We start from the raw sequence: 16406 nt of genomic DNA on the forward strand, positions 1-16406 counted from the left end.
TAATGGTGGCCTATTACCCTCCCAAGTTATGTGACAGATTGATGCCCCCAGATTGTTGAACACGGAGGGGGAAACGCACATGCTTCTCTCTTTTGCATGGTAGCAGCTTCTGTCTAGCTTCTGAAATCTGGAATATGATGCTGTGGTATCAGAGTGAGGAGACACAAGTTTCCAGTGCAGTAGATGGGGAGATAAATCTAGAGACTGTGGGGTTTGGGTAATGAAACTCTTAATGTTTCACTCTACCCCAAAACCCCTACAAAAACCCTGTCTGCATAAGATGCTGTTCTTACAAACAGTTGTGCATATCAGTTATTTTCATGCATGTATGTTTCAGAAATTGGGGCCTTCCTGGTCAAATGTGGACAAACAAAATAGGTTATCAAAATAACTTCTGCAACAATTTATTCTTTTATTCCTCTTTCCACTGTATCCTTTCAAGTAATGATTTGGGGATTTTGTTTACAGTTTTATGTACTCAATCTTTAACTTCTTCAGCATGCTGATAATACTACAGTTTGTGAATATTCCCATATAATGTATTTATTTTGGATTATATGAGTATACTGAAACAGAAGTTATTTGAAATAAATTTTCCAGTTTGAAGCATATCGTGTTTTGAAAACATTTTGAGGATAATTTCAAAACCTTCAAATAATTGTTTAGGCAATTTCTGAACAAAATGTTTCACTTCATATTTTAAAACCACTTACCTTGAAATGTGGTTCATTTACAATAAAAAGGTAAAAGTAAGCTGGCAAAAGATCAGAATCAAAATGGAGAACAATTAGTCTTACCTGAAAAGGTATTGAATTGGATAAATTTTTGAAATTTGTGTGTCTATTTCAGATAGAAATTATTTATATTAATCAAGATTATTGTATAAAGCAAAGGCTATTTTTCATTAAATCTTACACAGAAAAGTAGTTAGTGTAGTGCTTCCAGATAGTGTAGGAATTGGTTATTACTCTGTTTGTTTTATAGGACTATGGCAGCAATATTTATTTGATATAAATTCCTAAACACTGTTTTCAAAAGCTGTTTCAGAGTAGCCTTGGAAGTGTCTGAGACTGTTTTGAAATCTCTCTCACGTTTACCGTATTAGTTGCTTTGAAGTTGTTTCTTAGGTATTTTGGCAAAGGTTAATAGAGGTGTTTGATAGGGCTGGGATTGAGACTGATGATACTGTTTCTTAAATTTTACCTGTCTTTTGGGGGGAGATGGCAAGGATGTGAAGCAGACATTTTTCTTGGTTTGGTTTGTTTGCTTTTAACCAGAAGGGAGGAAGAAGAGGGGAGGTAACGTATAAGCAGGAGAAGCACACACAAAAAAAACAACACAAGGAAAGGAGATAAGACTAAGCATCTTTTTCCTAACTAGTCATGGATAATTGAACATGGCCTTTATCTCTCTTTTTTCCTTTGGTTTATAATGGAAATATAGTATGCCCTTCTACTAGTAGAGGAGTCTTGCTATGCAGCATTATTGAATTTGTTATTTTTATTAATTTAAGGTTTGACGTGGAAAAGGAATGTTCTAAAATTGATGAAGGCTGTGAAGAAAGTAACTCAAAAGCAAGATTCTTTAGTAGGCCAAGTCTACCTATAATTGAAAAGAAAATAGACACAACTGGTAATGTCTTAGAAACATATAATTTTTCTTTAATTGTAATACTGTGTTGTAGAGTATGAATACAAATTGAACAGTTAAAAGTGTCTTTATCTATTTTTCAGCCCCTAGAGATGCTAAAAGTTGTTAGGAGGTCAACTGAACTTGAAGCCATATTTGAAAAAAATCTAGTCTTGGTGTTAATAATCAGTTAAAATATTTATGTTGCATTTAGGTTGAGAGCACTAGGTAAGGAAGTAAAGCATACATCTGCTATTGTAAACCAATGGTATAGGTTAGCCAACCACTTTCATCTTGCACTTTGAATTGTATGCCTATCAGAAGAATTTAGGGTTTTATTATAGAAAATAAAATACAAATTTGTCTTTTAGTAATCCATGTTCTTTTAAAAAAGTAATACACAGATTATGACATTCAAAGTATTTTAGCTCACTGTTTTAATTGCATCTTTGCAAGTTGTTAGTTGTTATGTATAAATATTTTTTTCTAGGAATGACAAAGAAAGAGAAGATTTTTATTGCTACTCGTGAAAAAGAAAAGGGCAATGAAGCCTTTGCCAGTGGCGATTACATGGAAGCAGTGATATATTACACTCGGTGAGTAAATACTATTGTGTTCTTTTATTTTGATGACTGTTACTTGTGAGTATTATTTTTAGAACAATGTAATTAAAGCATCTTCTTACTGAAGCAACTACTGACAATTAGATTATTTTCAAAAGGGCAAAAAAGATTTGACAGAAAAATACTTAAAGCACTGTTGCATCCTGATATTAATTTTTATTTATCAGGAAGAGAAGTGGATAAATAGTGATGGGATGCAATCTGCAGGTGCCACAAACTTTTCCAGATTATTCAAAACCATTGAGAATCAAGGGCAAGTTTGCAAAAATAGAAGGATAAGCAGCATGTTGAGAAACTAAATTAATTACAAATTAATTCTAATTAATCGTATCAGTAGGATTGTCTCAGTTGTTAATAAGTAAAATTGATTTAATAACCTCTTCTTAGGACAAAGAAAAATCACTGTGTGCAGCTTCATCATAACACTGTCTGTAATTAGTAGCTGTCCAGAAAGAAAGTATATAAACACAGGATTAAGAAAAATGAGACTCTTAACAGGTTGCTTGCCTTATTTAGTGCTCAGTGGACTACATTCAGACTGTGGCTTTATTTATAAAAATAGAGGTTGTTGCTACAGGACCTCTGTTGTATTTGTTTCAAAAGTAGAAAAGTGCAAGGTGAACAGAATTGAGCATGTCAGGAAGAGAAGGATAGTGTTTCAGTTAAGGTATTTGAATGCTACCTTGGGAGAACTAGATTTTTTTCTCGACCTTTTTCACAGTGTTCAAACATGATGCCATTTATACAAACAAGGATTTTCATGAGACAATGCTCGTTTCTCATTTGCAGATTACCCATCTTGAGACACTAGAGGTCTGACTTGCAAAAGTGCTGACTGCTCACACATTAAACTAACATTAAAGGAAACTCAATTTTGTGTTTAACTCCATGCTTCGAAATGATAAGGACTTTAAAAAAACCACAAATTCTAGAAGTGTCAAAGTTGTCACTTTGAAATTGAGAGCATATGGGAATCTTGGGATATTAATTACCAGTGTAAACTGAGGGTAATGATACGGCACTATTGTGAGATGAAATGTTAAGATAATTCATGGGCTATGATATTATAGTGGGATATCCTTGAAAAAAAATTTTATGAGGAAGTTAATGCATCTGTTGTCAGTGCAGACAAGTATGAAGAAAATAATGAATACTAATAAATTGTGTGCCACAGCAATAAAATAAATACTGAACAGATTTATTGTTAGGAAGCACCATTCATACTGTCACTGAAGGAGGCAGGGTTTTGTAGAACAGCTTACGAAAATTTACTTGGAGACTGTTGATGTATATATGTGCACAAAGGTATCAATATTCATAGTGCACAGGCTATTTAAACTGAGGCATTTGATGGTTTTTTTTTTTGTTCTTGGCTTGCAGCCTTAATGTTTTTCTTGGTTTTTTTAATACATGAACATGAATATAAAAAACATCCATAGCTGTATTTCATATACAATAAATAAAATACAAATCCGTAATATAAAAGTGAGTTAAAATCTCTGCTTTTGGTGCATAAGTAAGGTATCAGTAAGGATGGACAGAATCCTTCCTAAATGGAGAGTCTTTCCATATCCGACCCCCATGGGGCATTGTACACCTTCTGAAATATATAATATTGACACTGCATGCTGTTCTAACTGGGCACTTTTCTAGCACTATCTGAAAATTACTATTTTCTTACATTTAGAAATATTTAAATAAAACATATTTTGGAGTGAATTGATAATAGTCTGGAGGGGTTATTTATATATGGCTAAGATGGAAAAAGTAGAGTTCTATATAAAAATGATCAGGGTACAGTTATTCATTCTGTTTGTCTTGTAATGAGGCCTACTATTCTAAGCTGAACATAGAGTGCTTTCTATTTTACAAAACCCAAACCTCTCATTTCTCAGGAGATTCAAAACTTTTGCAGAGGACGTTCTCTTGACATAATTCGATTGTGCTGATGTGATTTTAAAATAAATGGCTCTTGCCTATTTTTCTGCATATGTCTAGTGAAATCACTCTGTTTAGTAATTTCAGTTATACCGCAGAATCATAGAATAGTTTAGGTTGAAAGTGACCTCTGAATGATATTATGGGCAAATCGCCTCTCAAAGCATGGCCAAGTTACATCAGGTTACTCGGGGCTTTGTTTAATTAAGTTTTTAACATCTCCAAGGATGGAGATTTCACAACCTCTCTGGGCAGCCTGTTGCAGTGTTTAACTACCCTTACAGTAAATTGTTTTTTTTTTTTTAAAAACTTCATCAGAAATTCCCTTTTTGCAAGTTGTATCTGTTGCCTTTTGTCTTATCAGTGTGCACTTCTGAGAAGGATGTGACTCTGTCTTCTCCATATCTTCCCATTAAGTAATTGAAAACAGCTACAAGACCTCCCCTGAACCTTCACTTTTGGCTGAACAAACCTAGTTATCTTAGACTTTCCTCACAAGTACTGCATGTACTCCAGTCCCCTAACTATCCTGGTGACGTGCTGGACTCACTCCAGTCTGTTGGTGCCTTTTGTGTACAGGAAAGCCCCAGACTAAACACAAGTACTCCACTTGTTGTCTCATAGGTGCTGAAGATAGGGGAAGAATCACTTCTGTTGATCTCCTGGCTACGGTCTTGCTAATATGGCCCAGCATGCAGTACGCCTTCTTTGCCTTGAGAGCATACTGTTGATTCCTGTTCAATTTGTTGTCCACCAGAGCCCTCAGATCCTTTCCTGCAAAGCTGCTTTCTAGCTAGTTGGCACCTAGCCTGTAGTGTTGCTCGAGTTACTCTGTTTCAGGTGCAGGATTTTGTGCTTGCCTTTTTTGAACTTCCTGAGAAGTCTGCCAGCCTGTTCTGGCCTGTTAAGGTCCCTTTGACTGGAGTTCTGCTGTCCAGTGTATTATTGACTGTTCCCCCTCCAGCTTTGTATCATTGACAAACATCCTGGGGGTGCCTTCTATTCCATCTTGTAAGCCCCTAATGAAGATGTAAAAAGTACTGATCCCAAAGGGAGGCCACTAGTAGCTGTTCACCAGTTGGACTTTGTATGGCTCAATTCTTTGAACCCAGCAGTCCAGTTAGTTTTCTTTCTCCCTTATTGTCCACTTACATAGTCCATGTTTTACCTATTTGGCTATAAGAATACTATGGGAGATCATGTCAAAGGCTTTGCTACAGTCAAGGTAAGGAAAATCCTGTGTTCGTCCTTCCTTCACTGAGCCAAGAAGCAAAGAAAGCTATCAAGCTGGTCTTGGCATGGTCTGCCTTTGGTAAATCTGTGCTATCTGTTGCTAGTCACCTTCTTATCCTTCGTATGCTTGGACAGGAATTCAGGAAGACTTGCTCCATAATCTTTCTGAGAACTGAGGCTAGACTGGCCAGCCTGTAGTTTCCCAGGTCTTCCACCTTGCCATTCTTGAAGATTGTTGTGGATTGACCCTGGCTGGATGCCAGGTGCACACTAAAGCCACTCTATCACTCCCCCCCACCTCAACTGGACAGGGGAGAGAAAATATAACAAAAAGCTGTGGGTCGAGATAAGGACAGGAAGAGATCATTCACCAATTACCGTCATGGGCAAAACAGACTTGACTTGGGGAAATTAGTTTCATTTATTACCAATCAAATCAGAGCAGGATAATGAGAAATAAAACCAAGTCTTAAAACATCTTCCCCCCACCCCTTACTTCTTCCTGGGTGTCCTGGTTTCGGCTGGGATAGAGTTAATTTTCTTTCTAGTAGCTGGTATAGTGTTATGTCTTGGATTCAGTATGAGAAGAATGTTGATAACACTGATGTTTTTGAGTTGTTGCTAAGTAGTGTTTATACTAAGTCAGGGATTTTGCAGCTTCTCATGTCCAGCCAGCAAGAAGGCTGGAGGGGCACAAGAAGCTGGGAGGGGACACAGCCAGGACAGCTGACCCAAAGTGGCCAACAGGGTATTCCATACCATGTGACGTCATACCTAGTATACAAACTGGGGGGAGTTGGCCTGGGGTGGGGATTGCTGCTCGGGAACTAACTGGGCATCGGTCAGTGAGTGGTGAGCAATTGCATTGTGCATCACTTGTTTTGTATATTCCAATCCTTTTATTATTATTATTGTCATTTTAGTATTGTTATTATTATCATTATTAGTTTCTTCTTTTCCGTTCTATTAAACTGTTCTTCTCTCAACCCACAAGTTTTACCGTTTTCCTTCTGATTCTCTCCCCCATCCCACTGAGTGGGGGGGAGCGAGTGAGCAGCTGTGTAGTGCTTAGTTGCTGGCTGGGGTTAAACCACTGGGCTTAACTTTACTCCTGATTTTCTCTACCTCCTCCCTCTCAGTGGCACAGGGGGAATGGGAGTGGGGGTTGTGGTCAGTTCATCACAAGTCATCTCTGCTGCTCCCTCCTCCTCAGGGGGAGTTCTCCTCACACTCTTCCCCTGCTCCACCGTGGGGTCCCTCCCATGGGAGACAATCCTCCACAAACTTCTTCAACATGGGTCCTTCACACGGGCTATAGTTCTTCATGAACTGCTCCAGTGTGGGTCCCTTCCATGGGGTGCAGTCCTTCAGGAACAGACTGCTCCAGCTTGGGTCCTGTCACTGATGGGCTTGGCCTTGGCCAGCGGCAGGTCTGTCTTGGAGCTGGCTAGCATTGGCCCTATCAGACATAGGGGAAGCTTCTGGTAGCTTCTCACAGAAGCCACCCTTGTAGCCCTCCCCTGCTACCAAAACCTTGCCACACAAACCCAATACAAAGATGTATGTGACATTTGCCTTGACCAGTCGCCAGGAACCTCTCCCAGTCACCATGACTTTTCAAAGATGATATAGAGCAGTCTTGTAGTAACACTGGCCAGCTTCCTGAACACCCCATCTGGAACTTGTGTATATCCTATTTTCTTAAGTGTTTCCTACTTTATCTTCCTCTGTTGTGGGTAGTGCTTCACTCCTTCAGAATCTGCCTCTAGACTCAGGTACCTGGGAGGCCTGAGGTGAAGAAGCCACTGAGTACCTCCAACTTTTCCATGTCCTTTGTCACTAGGTTTTCTGCTGCATTGACCAGCGGGCCGACAGTTTCCTTAATCTTTCTTTTGCTGTTGATAGACCTTAAAAAAAGAAACCAAACCACCAAACTTTCTTGTTGCTGCTCACATCCTTTTTCTAGTTTCAACTTCAGCTGAGCTTTTGCTTTCTTAATTCCATCACTTGCACTTAGCCAGTGTCTCTATATTCCTCCTGGGTAGCCCATCACCACTGCCATCTGTCAAGAGTTCTCTGTTCATCCCTTCTTCTATGCTTGCTTGACTTCCTGCACATTGGAAGGGATCATTCTTGTGCTTTGAGGCAGCTGTCCTTGAAAATCGACCAGCTCTTTTGGCACCCTTTGGCCTGTAGGTTATTCTCCCTGTAATCCTGCGAAGCAGATTCCTGAACAGGCCAAGATCTTGCCTTCTGAACTCCAGGCCTATAATTCCAGTGTTCATCTTGCTCATTTATCCCAGAATCTTAAACTCTACAATCTCGTGGTTGCTGCAGCAAAGGCTGTTGTCAGTTTTTGCATCCACAGCCAGTTCTTGATTGTGAGTAACAATTCGAGCAGAGCATTCCCCCTTGTCAACTTGTTGATTGTGTCAAGAAGTTGTCTTCTATGAGATTTCTGGAGCATATTGATTTCTTGTGCTTTGTCATTTTGCCCTACCAGCAGATACCAGGGTGGTTCAGGTCCCCCATGGGAACCAAAGCCTGTAATTGTGAGGCTTCCTGTAGTTGCCTGAAGAAGACTTCATCTGCTTGTTCTTCTTCATCAGGCAGTCTGAAGCACGCACTTATCATATTGTCACCATGTCAGTCTGACCTCTTATTCTTACCGATCAGCTCTCTTGACTGGCTTGTCAGTCTCTTGCCTGTTCCAAGACAAACTTTGTCTGTTGCAAGACAAACCTTCACATATTTAATCATTGCTTAGGCTAGAACGCATCTCCTCCTCGCCTTCCTAGTCTTTCTAAAGACCTGCGTGCCTCCATCACAGCGCTCCAGCCACACAGATTATCCCACCATTTCTCTGTTATCCCACTGAGATCATAGCTGCACAGACCTTTTATTATTCTTTTTTGTTTCCCATGCTTTGTGCGTTTGTGCACAAGCACTTGAGATTGTCCTCCAGCCATGCTTTTTTCACAAGGAAGGTGTGAGTCTCTTCCAGTATGCTGTCCGCCCCAGGACTTCCCTATTGCCCCCTCTTCCCAGTGAACACAGTTCAGAGTCCTTCTTGCTAGGTTAGCAAGGGTGTTGACAAAGATTCTCTTGCACCACTTTGTCATCTGCATTCCAGATTGCTCAGAGATGATCCTGTTGTTATAGAAGCTAAAGACCTGCCTACAATACCAGTCACACAGCCAGACATTGACCCAGACAATTCATCCACTGCTACCTGAGTCTTTCCTCTTTACAAGCAAGATCAAGGAGAAGCCCTTGTGGTCCCCCATGCTCTTCATCATCACCTCCAGAGCTCTCTAGTTACTCTTGATACTCTCAAAGGTTTCATTTGGCAGTTTCATTCAAGTCTACATGGATGGCAACAAGAGGTAATAGTTTAAGTGACAGATGAGCCATGGCACCTTCTGTGCAACATCTCAGATCTAAGCCCTGGCAAGCAACAGACCTCTGAAGATGGTAAATCTAGTTGGTGGATGGTTCCCTCTGGTCTCGCAGGACAGAGTTTCTAACCACTATTGTGGTTAGAATATCAGTATTAATATTGTTATAATATTGTTTTCAGCTTCCAATAGTGAAGTGTTTATACATTCAAGTTTTCTAACTAGGAGCCTACCATGGTCAATATTCCCTTTTTTCAGGAGTATATCAGTAATACCCACTGCAGCTGCATATAATAACAAAGCTCAAGCAGAAATCAAACTTCAGGACTGGGATAGTGCTTTGCAAGATTGTGAGAAGGTACTAGATATGGAACCTGTCAACGTAAAAGGTAAAGTAGAACACAAACTTGCCCATTAGTTTATTTCTAGCAAATAAAATGGTACATACCCATTCATGTTGTTAGTTGACTTCACTGAGCTTTAGATCAGGTCTAAGTACGAGTAAGGAAACGAGTAGCTCCCCAAAGTAATTTTAACAGTATTTTCGGGGTCAGGGGAAGTTTTATGCAGTTCACCCAGTTGATCCGTAATGGGTATTCTTAAGTGGTAGCACGGGGCTAACTCTTGTTTTTCATATTATGACTATAAGCCCTCTTGTATTCGTGCAGTGCATTTTTTCCATAATACCCACACTGAAGTATTAATTACCTTAGAAGTGACATGAAAACAATGAAAGTTGCTGATTTAATCCTTTCTGAAGGCAAGGGCTTGAATGTAGCTAACTATATTTACATGGGAGGAGGGGAAAAATTGGAAAAATAGTAAAAGATGCTTCATAATTCATGATCGCTATCTCAAAAGGTGTCATGTGAAATTGCATTGTTAAAAATGATCAAGAGAACAGTTATTACTAATACAGAGTCATTATGAAGTAAATGCAGAATTTTAAAAACTGTTCTACACTTAATATGTCTAGAAAAAGTAGTGTATTTTTATCTGCTTTATGCTTTAAATACATAAATAATTCACTTTGTTCCTCTGTAGCTCTGATGCGCCGTGCCACTGTACACAATCAGCTGCAGAATTACCAGACAGCTGTAGAAGATCTGAACAAAGTACTGTGTGTTGAACCAGAAAACACTATAGCTAAGGTAAAGATAAATGAGTATGACTAGAAAGAGGTTGTATGCAGTTGTAGCATAAAGTGAGTACAGTTTATATTGTTTGATTTGAATATGAGTTTTGAGGACACACTCGATCTACTGTGCCAGTGATCAGTTTCCCAAGACCACATAGGTGCCTGTGGTGGAAATTAAGTACTTGAATGGGACAAGATCTTCTGTTCACTACTTAATTGTGAGAACCTGTAGGCACTCAAGTCTTGCTCTATTAACGTAACTTAGGTGCCTAAAATTTTGCTGCTGAACATGCTTATAGAAAAGATTATCAAATAGGCTGTGCTGAGACTTCTTATAATACCAGACATAAGATATTTATTTTGGGTACTCTTCCAGAGTTCTTAATACATTAGTAGCTTTGCTGAGCAATGCTTCTGTGGCTGAAGGCAGATCTCTGTACTTTGTCCTTATCTGTGCCAGCTATTATGCCTTTGCTGAGACATCTAGAAGTGACAAGTGCTTGGCAGGGCATTTTTTTGAGTTGCTCTTTGCTTGGAGGATCATCAAAACCCTCTTGAGCTATATATGAATGTATGGAACACATGCAGAATGAAATGTTTATGTGCAGAGTCACTAATATAAAGGTAAATTGGTTGTTAGTAACTGGAATTCTTCAAGGTACTTTGTCCACATGAATCCTTGCTTGTTCCTGTCCTTGTTTTATCTTTTTCTTGAGGAAGCGAGTACTGAAATGGCACTTCCTTGTATAGCATTGGATTAAATTCAGAATAGTGCATAATGCTGTGTGTGTCTTACTCTGCTCTGAAAGTATGAAGTGCAGTTGGAGTATTTTTTTTTGTGCAATCAAAAAATGTTTATGGAATGAGAGGATGTTTAATTTGCAGTTCTTACAACAGGAGCAAACCTTTTCATTATTCAACAGTGTCCTTCTGCTACACTGCTAAGAAATTGTGTGTGTTGGTTCTGGTTCTGTCAGTTACACTCCTCCATCAGATACCCATTAGACACCAAATTCTCCATAGCAGAAATTTTGATAAACTGTTTTTAGGCTTTTTCACAGATTCTGGAAAGAGCCTGTTTTCCATGCGTCTCTTCTGAGTAGACCGTGCCAGATATCACAATAATACAATCTACTTTTTTTCCTTTTAAATTATTTTTTGCTTAAGCAGTTCATCAAGAAAAGAACTTACATATTTGTGTGATATCTTCTAAGAGACAGAAATTGAGTGTTAATCTTGGTTTTGATACCAACTCTTGGAAAAGTCATATATTTTCTTGGGTTTTATATCAGTTACATTAATTTTGCTGGTTCTTCAGGATTTTATGTGGATTATTTAACAGAATGTATTTTCTGTATATAAATTATAATTTACATACCTATAAAAAAGGCTTCTGCTATTGCTGTTTTTTCTCTATTTCAGAAATATCTGCTAGAGATTGAAAAGAAACTGAAAGGTTTAAAGCCTGTATCTGAGACTCAAGGCAAAGGAAAAAGAATACTTATTCAAGATATAGGGGATTCAGATGGTGATGAAGAAAGAGGGGAAAATACAGAGGAACATGAAAGAAGCGGCAGAGATAAAAGTAATGTCATGTCATTTCCTATTTAATTTTAACCTGAGGAAAAAATCATTGCCTTTGATATTGTAATGTTTGTTCACACAATTCATCCATATTTGCTTGCAAAGAATTTTGCCTGTTTGAAGACTAAAATTACATTCACTACTTAAAGTAGATCCGAATGTGAAATCTAGAATCCAGTTTTATTACACATCTTTGGAATTATTTCTAGAATATACATATATATATATAACTAACTACATATATATAGAATATGTAACAGAGGCAGGTGGAAAATGTTGCTATAAATCACCTACTTCCCTGTGTCCTGTGTAATTTTATACCTATCCTTTGATGTGGACCCAGTTGGGAATTCTTCTGGTGTTATGAGAACGTTTTATGTTCCTTAGCTCTTTCTCTCACACAGTTCTCCTGCCTTCCCACCATCACATTTTTCTTCTGCATTTTTCCTCCCTTGATTGGGTCAAAGGGTGTAAAAACAATCAAGTGGCATGTAGTTTGATTTTTTTTGGTCATTGTTTTGAAAACTATCAGTCTTTTTTTGGTTTTTAATGTAAGAGATCATCTGTGTGCTCCCAAAGTATATATTAGAGGTAAAAAATATGCGATTCTTGTACTGTATGTAGTTTACAAGCAGTTGAAGCGCAGCTTCTGTTCCTGGATTAGGGTGTGACTAACTGCAAGACTGCTGAGATGAAGCTATGGCATAATCAGAATATGTGACTTGTAGGAGGAAGTGAGGCAGCAGGGGCTATTGACGCTTGTACTGGCAGGTTACTTTTGGGTTCATCTGCATGTCTGGGCTCCAACCTTGCAACAGAATAACATCCCTAGGTTGATTTCCACCTTTTCTCCTTTCTGTTGGCTCTGTAAGGTAATGCAGCATGACAACTGCGACTTTTGTGTTTTCCATGGCCTATGTAATTATTTATCTTGAAATTAAATCAGTCTGTGGGTTTTCCAACTTAAGTGCGAGTATTAGACAGTACATGTGGCATTTAATAATGCATTATTTGCACACAAATTTAAGGAAAATACATTTTTCAAAATCAGTAGGTATCCACTAAGTCTCCTCAGATAAAACCCTGGAAGAAAGGATAGATCATGTCCCTAGCCTTAAATATTAGTTAATTTGGGGTTGCTTTCCATTGGGAGCATTCAGATGACTAAGTGCCTTCTAGCTCCATAGGAATATTCCCATTTTGTTGATGAAAGGTTAGGCTTTTAAACATAGGGAAGATGGTCAACTGATGTCAGTCACATGTGTTCTCAAGCTTGAGATTTAGGAGGCAAGCGTCTTCATAAGTTACTCTGTGTTTTCAAGTACAACTGGAAACAAATATGAAGCCAGTTCAGTTATTGAGTAAATCTGGTATGTTCTGTGAACCTAATAACAACAACAAGTAAACTAAGCATCTTACATGTCTTCTCTATACATCTAGTCATGTAGTCAGTCAGTCCAGTAGTCCACATAGTCCAGTCATGTAGTCACATTTATTTCACATTCTAGTTGGTAAGCCTCATGCATTCCTCCTAAACTTATAATTTAGAGATTGGAAGATAAACAACAAAATATTTTTTGTTTTCTTTAGCTCTGAAGAGTTAATTTCTCAGCTTTGAATAGAACAGTCTAAAGGCTGTAGTCTCTCTTCATCTTTTATGTGCTGAAAGCAAAAGTAAATAAAATCTTTTTTGTACAGTAGAAACAGAAAATTGCTTACATCCTAGAGACTGTAAAAACTAGTATTCAGGCACTGTAAAAACTAAAAATCATGTATGTACTTGCCATAACGCCTGATCTTTTGATATGTTTATAGAAGTTCTCAAGTGATAAATATGGTTTACAGATAAAAGTATTTTAAATAGCCCCTTTTAATTCATAAAAATTTGCTGAATTTTGTGGTATTTACTTGATCTATTACAATATAATTATTGATTATTAAATAATTATTAAATTAATAATTACTAATAATTATTAAATTATTAAATATTATTGTAAATATATTGAACAGTTCTGAAATTTAGTAGATATTTGTTCATGAAAAGGAGAGTGCTTTAAACAAATAAAGTCTAACTTAGCTTTAAAATTATTATTTCTCAACCTGTTATTGCTAAGTTGACAACAGCTCTCTTTAAAAGATGTACTTGGAGCACATAGAATAGAAGAAGCCTTGAAACAGACAAAGCTAGGCTTTGACAGTGGGAAAAGATGTTGCTTAGAGAGTGTTTTCTTTGTGCGTGGTGTCGCAGAGGCTTATCAAATCAAATTAGGCAGGTGACAAACTCAAAGGAAATTTATTCTAACTAAATTGTTTAACAGGTGATAAACTAGGAATGGCATTTGTTCTAATCAAAATCGCTTAACAGTCCAACAAACTTTAGTAAACTACAGGTTCAAGATACCAAACGGAATTAATAACTACACAGCTGACTGAAGTTTTAGAAATGATGACCCAGATGTGCAATCACTCACCCTGCAAGGCGAGGGCTCTCAACCTCCAGGAGTTTCCTTAGGCAGTGTCCCAACCTCAGGGGAGTGTCCCCAACTGGAGACCCGCTGCTCCAAGGAGGACCAGCTCAAAATGCCCTCCGGCGGGGCCCCATTTATACCCTAGTGGAATCTGATCTGTGGTCATATATGGTTAATGGTCGAGAAGTTTCTTTCTACTGAAGTATTTCATTGGCTGAGGGCTTTGCCTTTCAACCGGAGTGCGTGACAGTCGTCAATAGGGAAGGCTACCGTTCAACAGTCGAGAGGTTTTGAGGGGTTTTAGTCTTTAGCAGGGTGGGTGCACCTACCACATGTGGTTTGTTTATTACGCTTTAGAGGGGAAGAGAATATTCTTCTTCTAGATGAGACCTTTTTCCCCTGAAGGATATTTTTTTTTTTTGGTATATGTCCTGTTTCTGTGCGCCTTGAGAGTGCTGGTTTGGTACACTGACACTCGGTATTGAAGCATTAGAGCACCTCTTTTTCCTTTGTGTCAAATCCTTCATCTGGCTTCTAGTTTTGCTGCCTATGTGGTATTAAATTTACTTGATCCCACAGCAGTTGGCTACAGAGAGTTATTTTGTGATTTTCTTCCAGTCTGTTTTCTACTTGATAGCACCAAATTAAGGTCTTTGTCATTGAACATGACAGTACCATGATTTGGAACCATTCTTGTATTGAAGAGCATCTCCTTATATCAGTCCACTACCTTGGGACTTTGTTTTCTTCCACTAGATCGTCCTTTTTTGGGAATGTTCTTAGGAGCCGAATAGGTATGAAAACTGTCTCTGCATCATTGATGAATTATGTACTGCGTTCTCAGCTGATCTTGACCATGTAACATGGTTTCTCTGAAGTAATGGGCTTTCCACCCTTAAATAAATGGGGCTGTCATCATAATGACTGATTTACAGCTTTCCAAAACAAATAGGGTTTGATAACACTCTTTGAATTTCTCTTGTTGATTTTCTAATCATGTTTTATAAAGTGGACATCTTCAAATAAAACTGGATTCTTTGTCTTTGCATTTTTACTTGATTTATTCCATGTGGAATAATGAAACATTTATTTGATGTTACAGATCATTCTTCAACATAATGTGTTAATGTTCATGGCTTTTCACAGAGAACAGTGAGTAAAGTCTTAGATTTGCATTTTGAAGTTTCTGATTTGTTGAGAAGCAAAGCATATCGGGTAGGAGACAATTAGAGCTCTTCTACTCAAGCGATCAGTTGTGCTTGCTGTTGTATTTTCGGCATTCATGATATTGCTTTCTGCTCTCCTCTGCTACTGAGGCTCTGAGATAATTGAAATGCTATCTGCTGATTAATACTTACTGGCTGCTCTGTATCCTTGCTCACTTGGCCTTTATGCCACATATGAATTCTCATCTATCCAAATCTTAATTTGTAGTAATCTCTGTGACTAGAATTTTACTGTAATAGGAAGTTTCTTTGCCATTGTAGCCTTGAATAATTGACTGTGTCTGTTCTTCTTACGGTTAGAAGCCTTGTTGATGAGGTCTTGTATGAGGACATTTGGCTACCCTGTTATCCAATATAATAGTTATTCTGTATTCCTTGATCCTCTTTCCACTGTGCTTGTTCATTTGCTATTTTTGATTTTTTAGAATTGTAAACTCTCTGAAGAAGGAACTCTCATTTATAATTAATTTGTATAGTGTGTAGCACAATTGGGCCCAACCTATTGTGGCTTTTAGGCTGTATTGCAAGCTTGCAATATGAAATTTAGATCATGTTAAAATAAACAGCATTGAAAATTCACTCTAGAATTGCACTTGTAATGCATATCCTGAAGTTAAGAAAAACCTTCAATTACAGTGTCAGTATAAATGCTGACCAGTAAATCTTTTTTCATTCTTTATAAACAAAGATTGCCCCTAAGCAGGAGAGATCAGAGTTGTTCTAGAAGCTTGTTTGTTACATGTTCTGGCTCAGAACAATTCGGGTACAATCTCAACCACCTAAACCAAGAAGACAAAATACAAAACAGATATTTGCTGACTGTGTGTGGCAAAAAAAATTTTAAATTATTAAAAATTAATCTGTGGAGATTTGGACCATTCCAGTTGCCTTCATATGTAGCTAGTCCAGAGCAGATAAAAGACTTGAAAATGATTCCTGGCTTCGTAATATGTAAATTCATTGTGAACTGAACTTAGATACGTTGTTTTTATTCTGCCACCGTTATTCTGTGCCATGCTTCTGGAGGATAAATACTTTGTGTAGCTGGAAATTAATTTTAAATGAAAGACAATGTCATCCATTAAAAAAAACCCTTCAAATATTCCTTTTGGAGTATTGACTAGCTTTTGTTTTATGACAGTCCTTCCATTTAAAGTTTGTTATTTTAG

The 16406-nt window shown here is 37.9% G+C and overlaps 1 protein-coding gene across 2 annotated transcripts in view; it reads left to right on the plus strand.

Annotated features, from left to right (window-relative positions):
• SPAG1 (sperm associated antigen 1) overlaps positions 1–16406 on the plus strand; it is a 46625-nt gene that overhangs the window by 8312 nt on the left and 21907 nt on the right. Inside the window, exons 6-10 of one of the 2 annotated variants that reach the window (XM_069779773.1) lie at positions 1514–1632; positions 2120–2225; positions 9080–9210; positions 9866–9972; positions 11382–11544. In XM_069779773.1, coding sequence (XP_069635874.1) covers positions 1514–1632; positions 2120–2225; positions 9080–9210; positions 9866–9972; positions 11382–11544 — 626 coding nt within the window. The remainder of the gene's footprint in view (positions 1–1513; positions 1633–2119; positions 2226–9079; positions 9211–9865; positions 9973–11381; positions 11545–16406) is intronic. The other variant, XM_069779774.1, reaches the window with a different exon arrangement.

The sequence above is a fragment of the Haliaeetus albicilla genome, chromosome 3 (genome assembly GCF_947461875.1).
Source record: "Haliaeetus albicilla chromosome 3, bHalAlb1.1, whole genome shotgun sequence".
NCBI lineage: Eukaryota > Metazoa > Chordata > Aves > Accipitriformes > Accipitridae > Haliaeetus > Haliaeetus albicilla.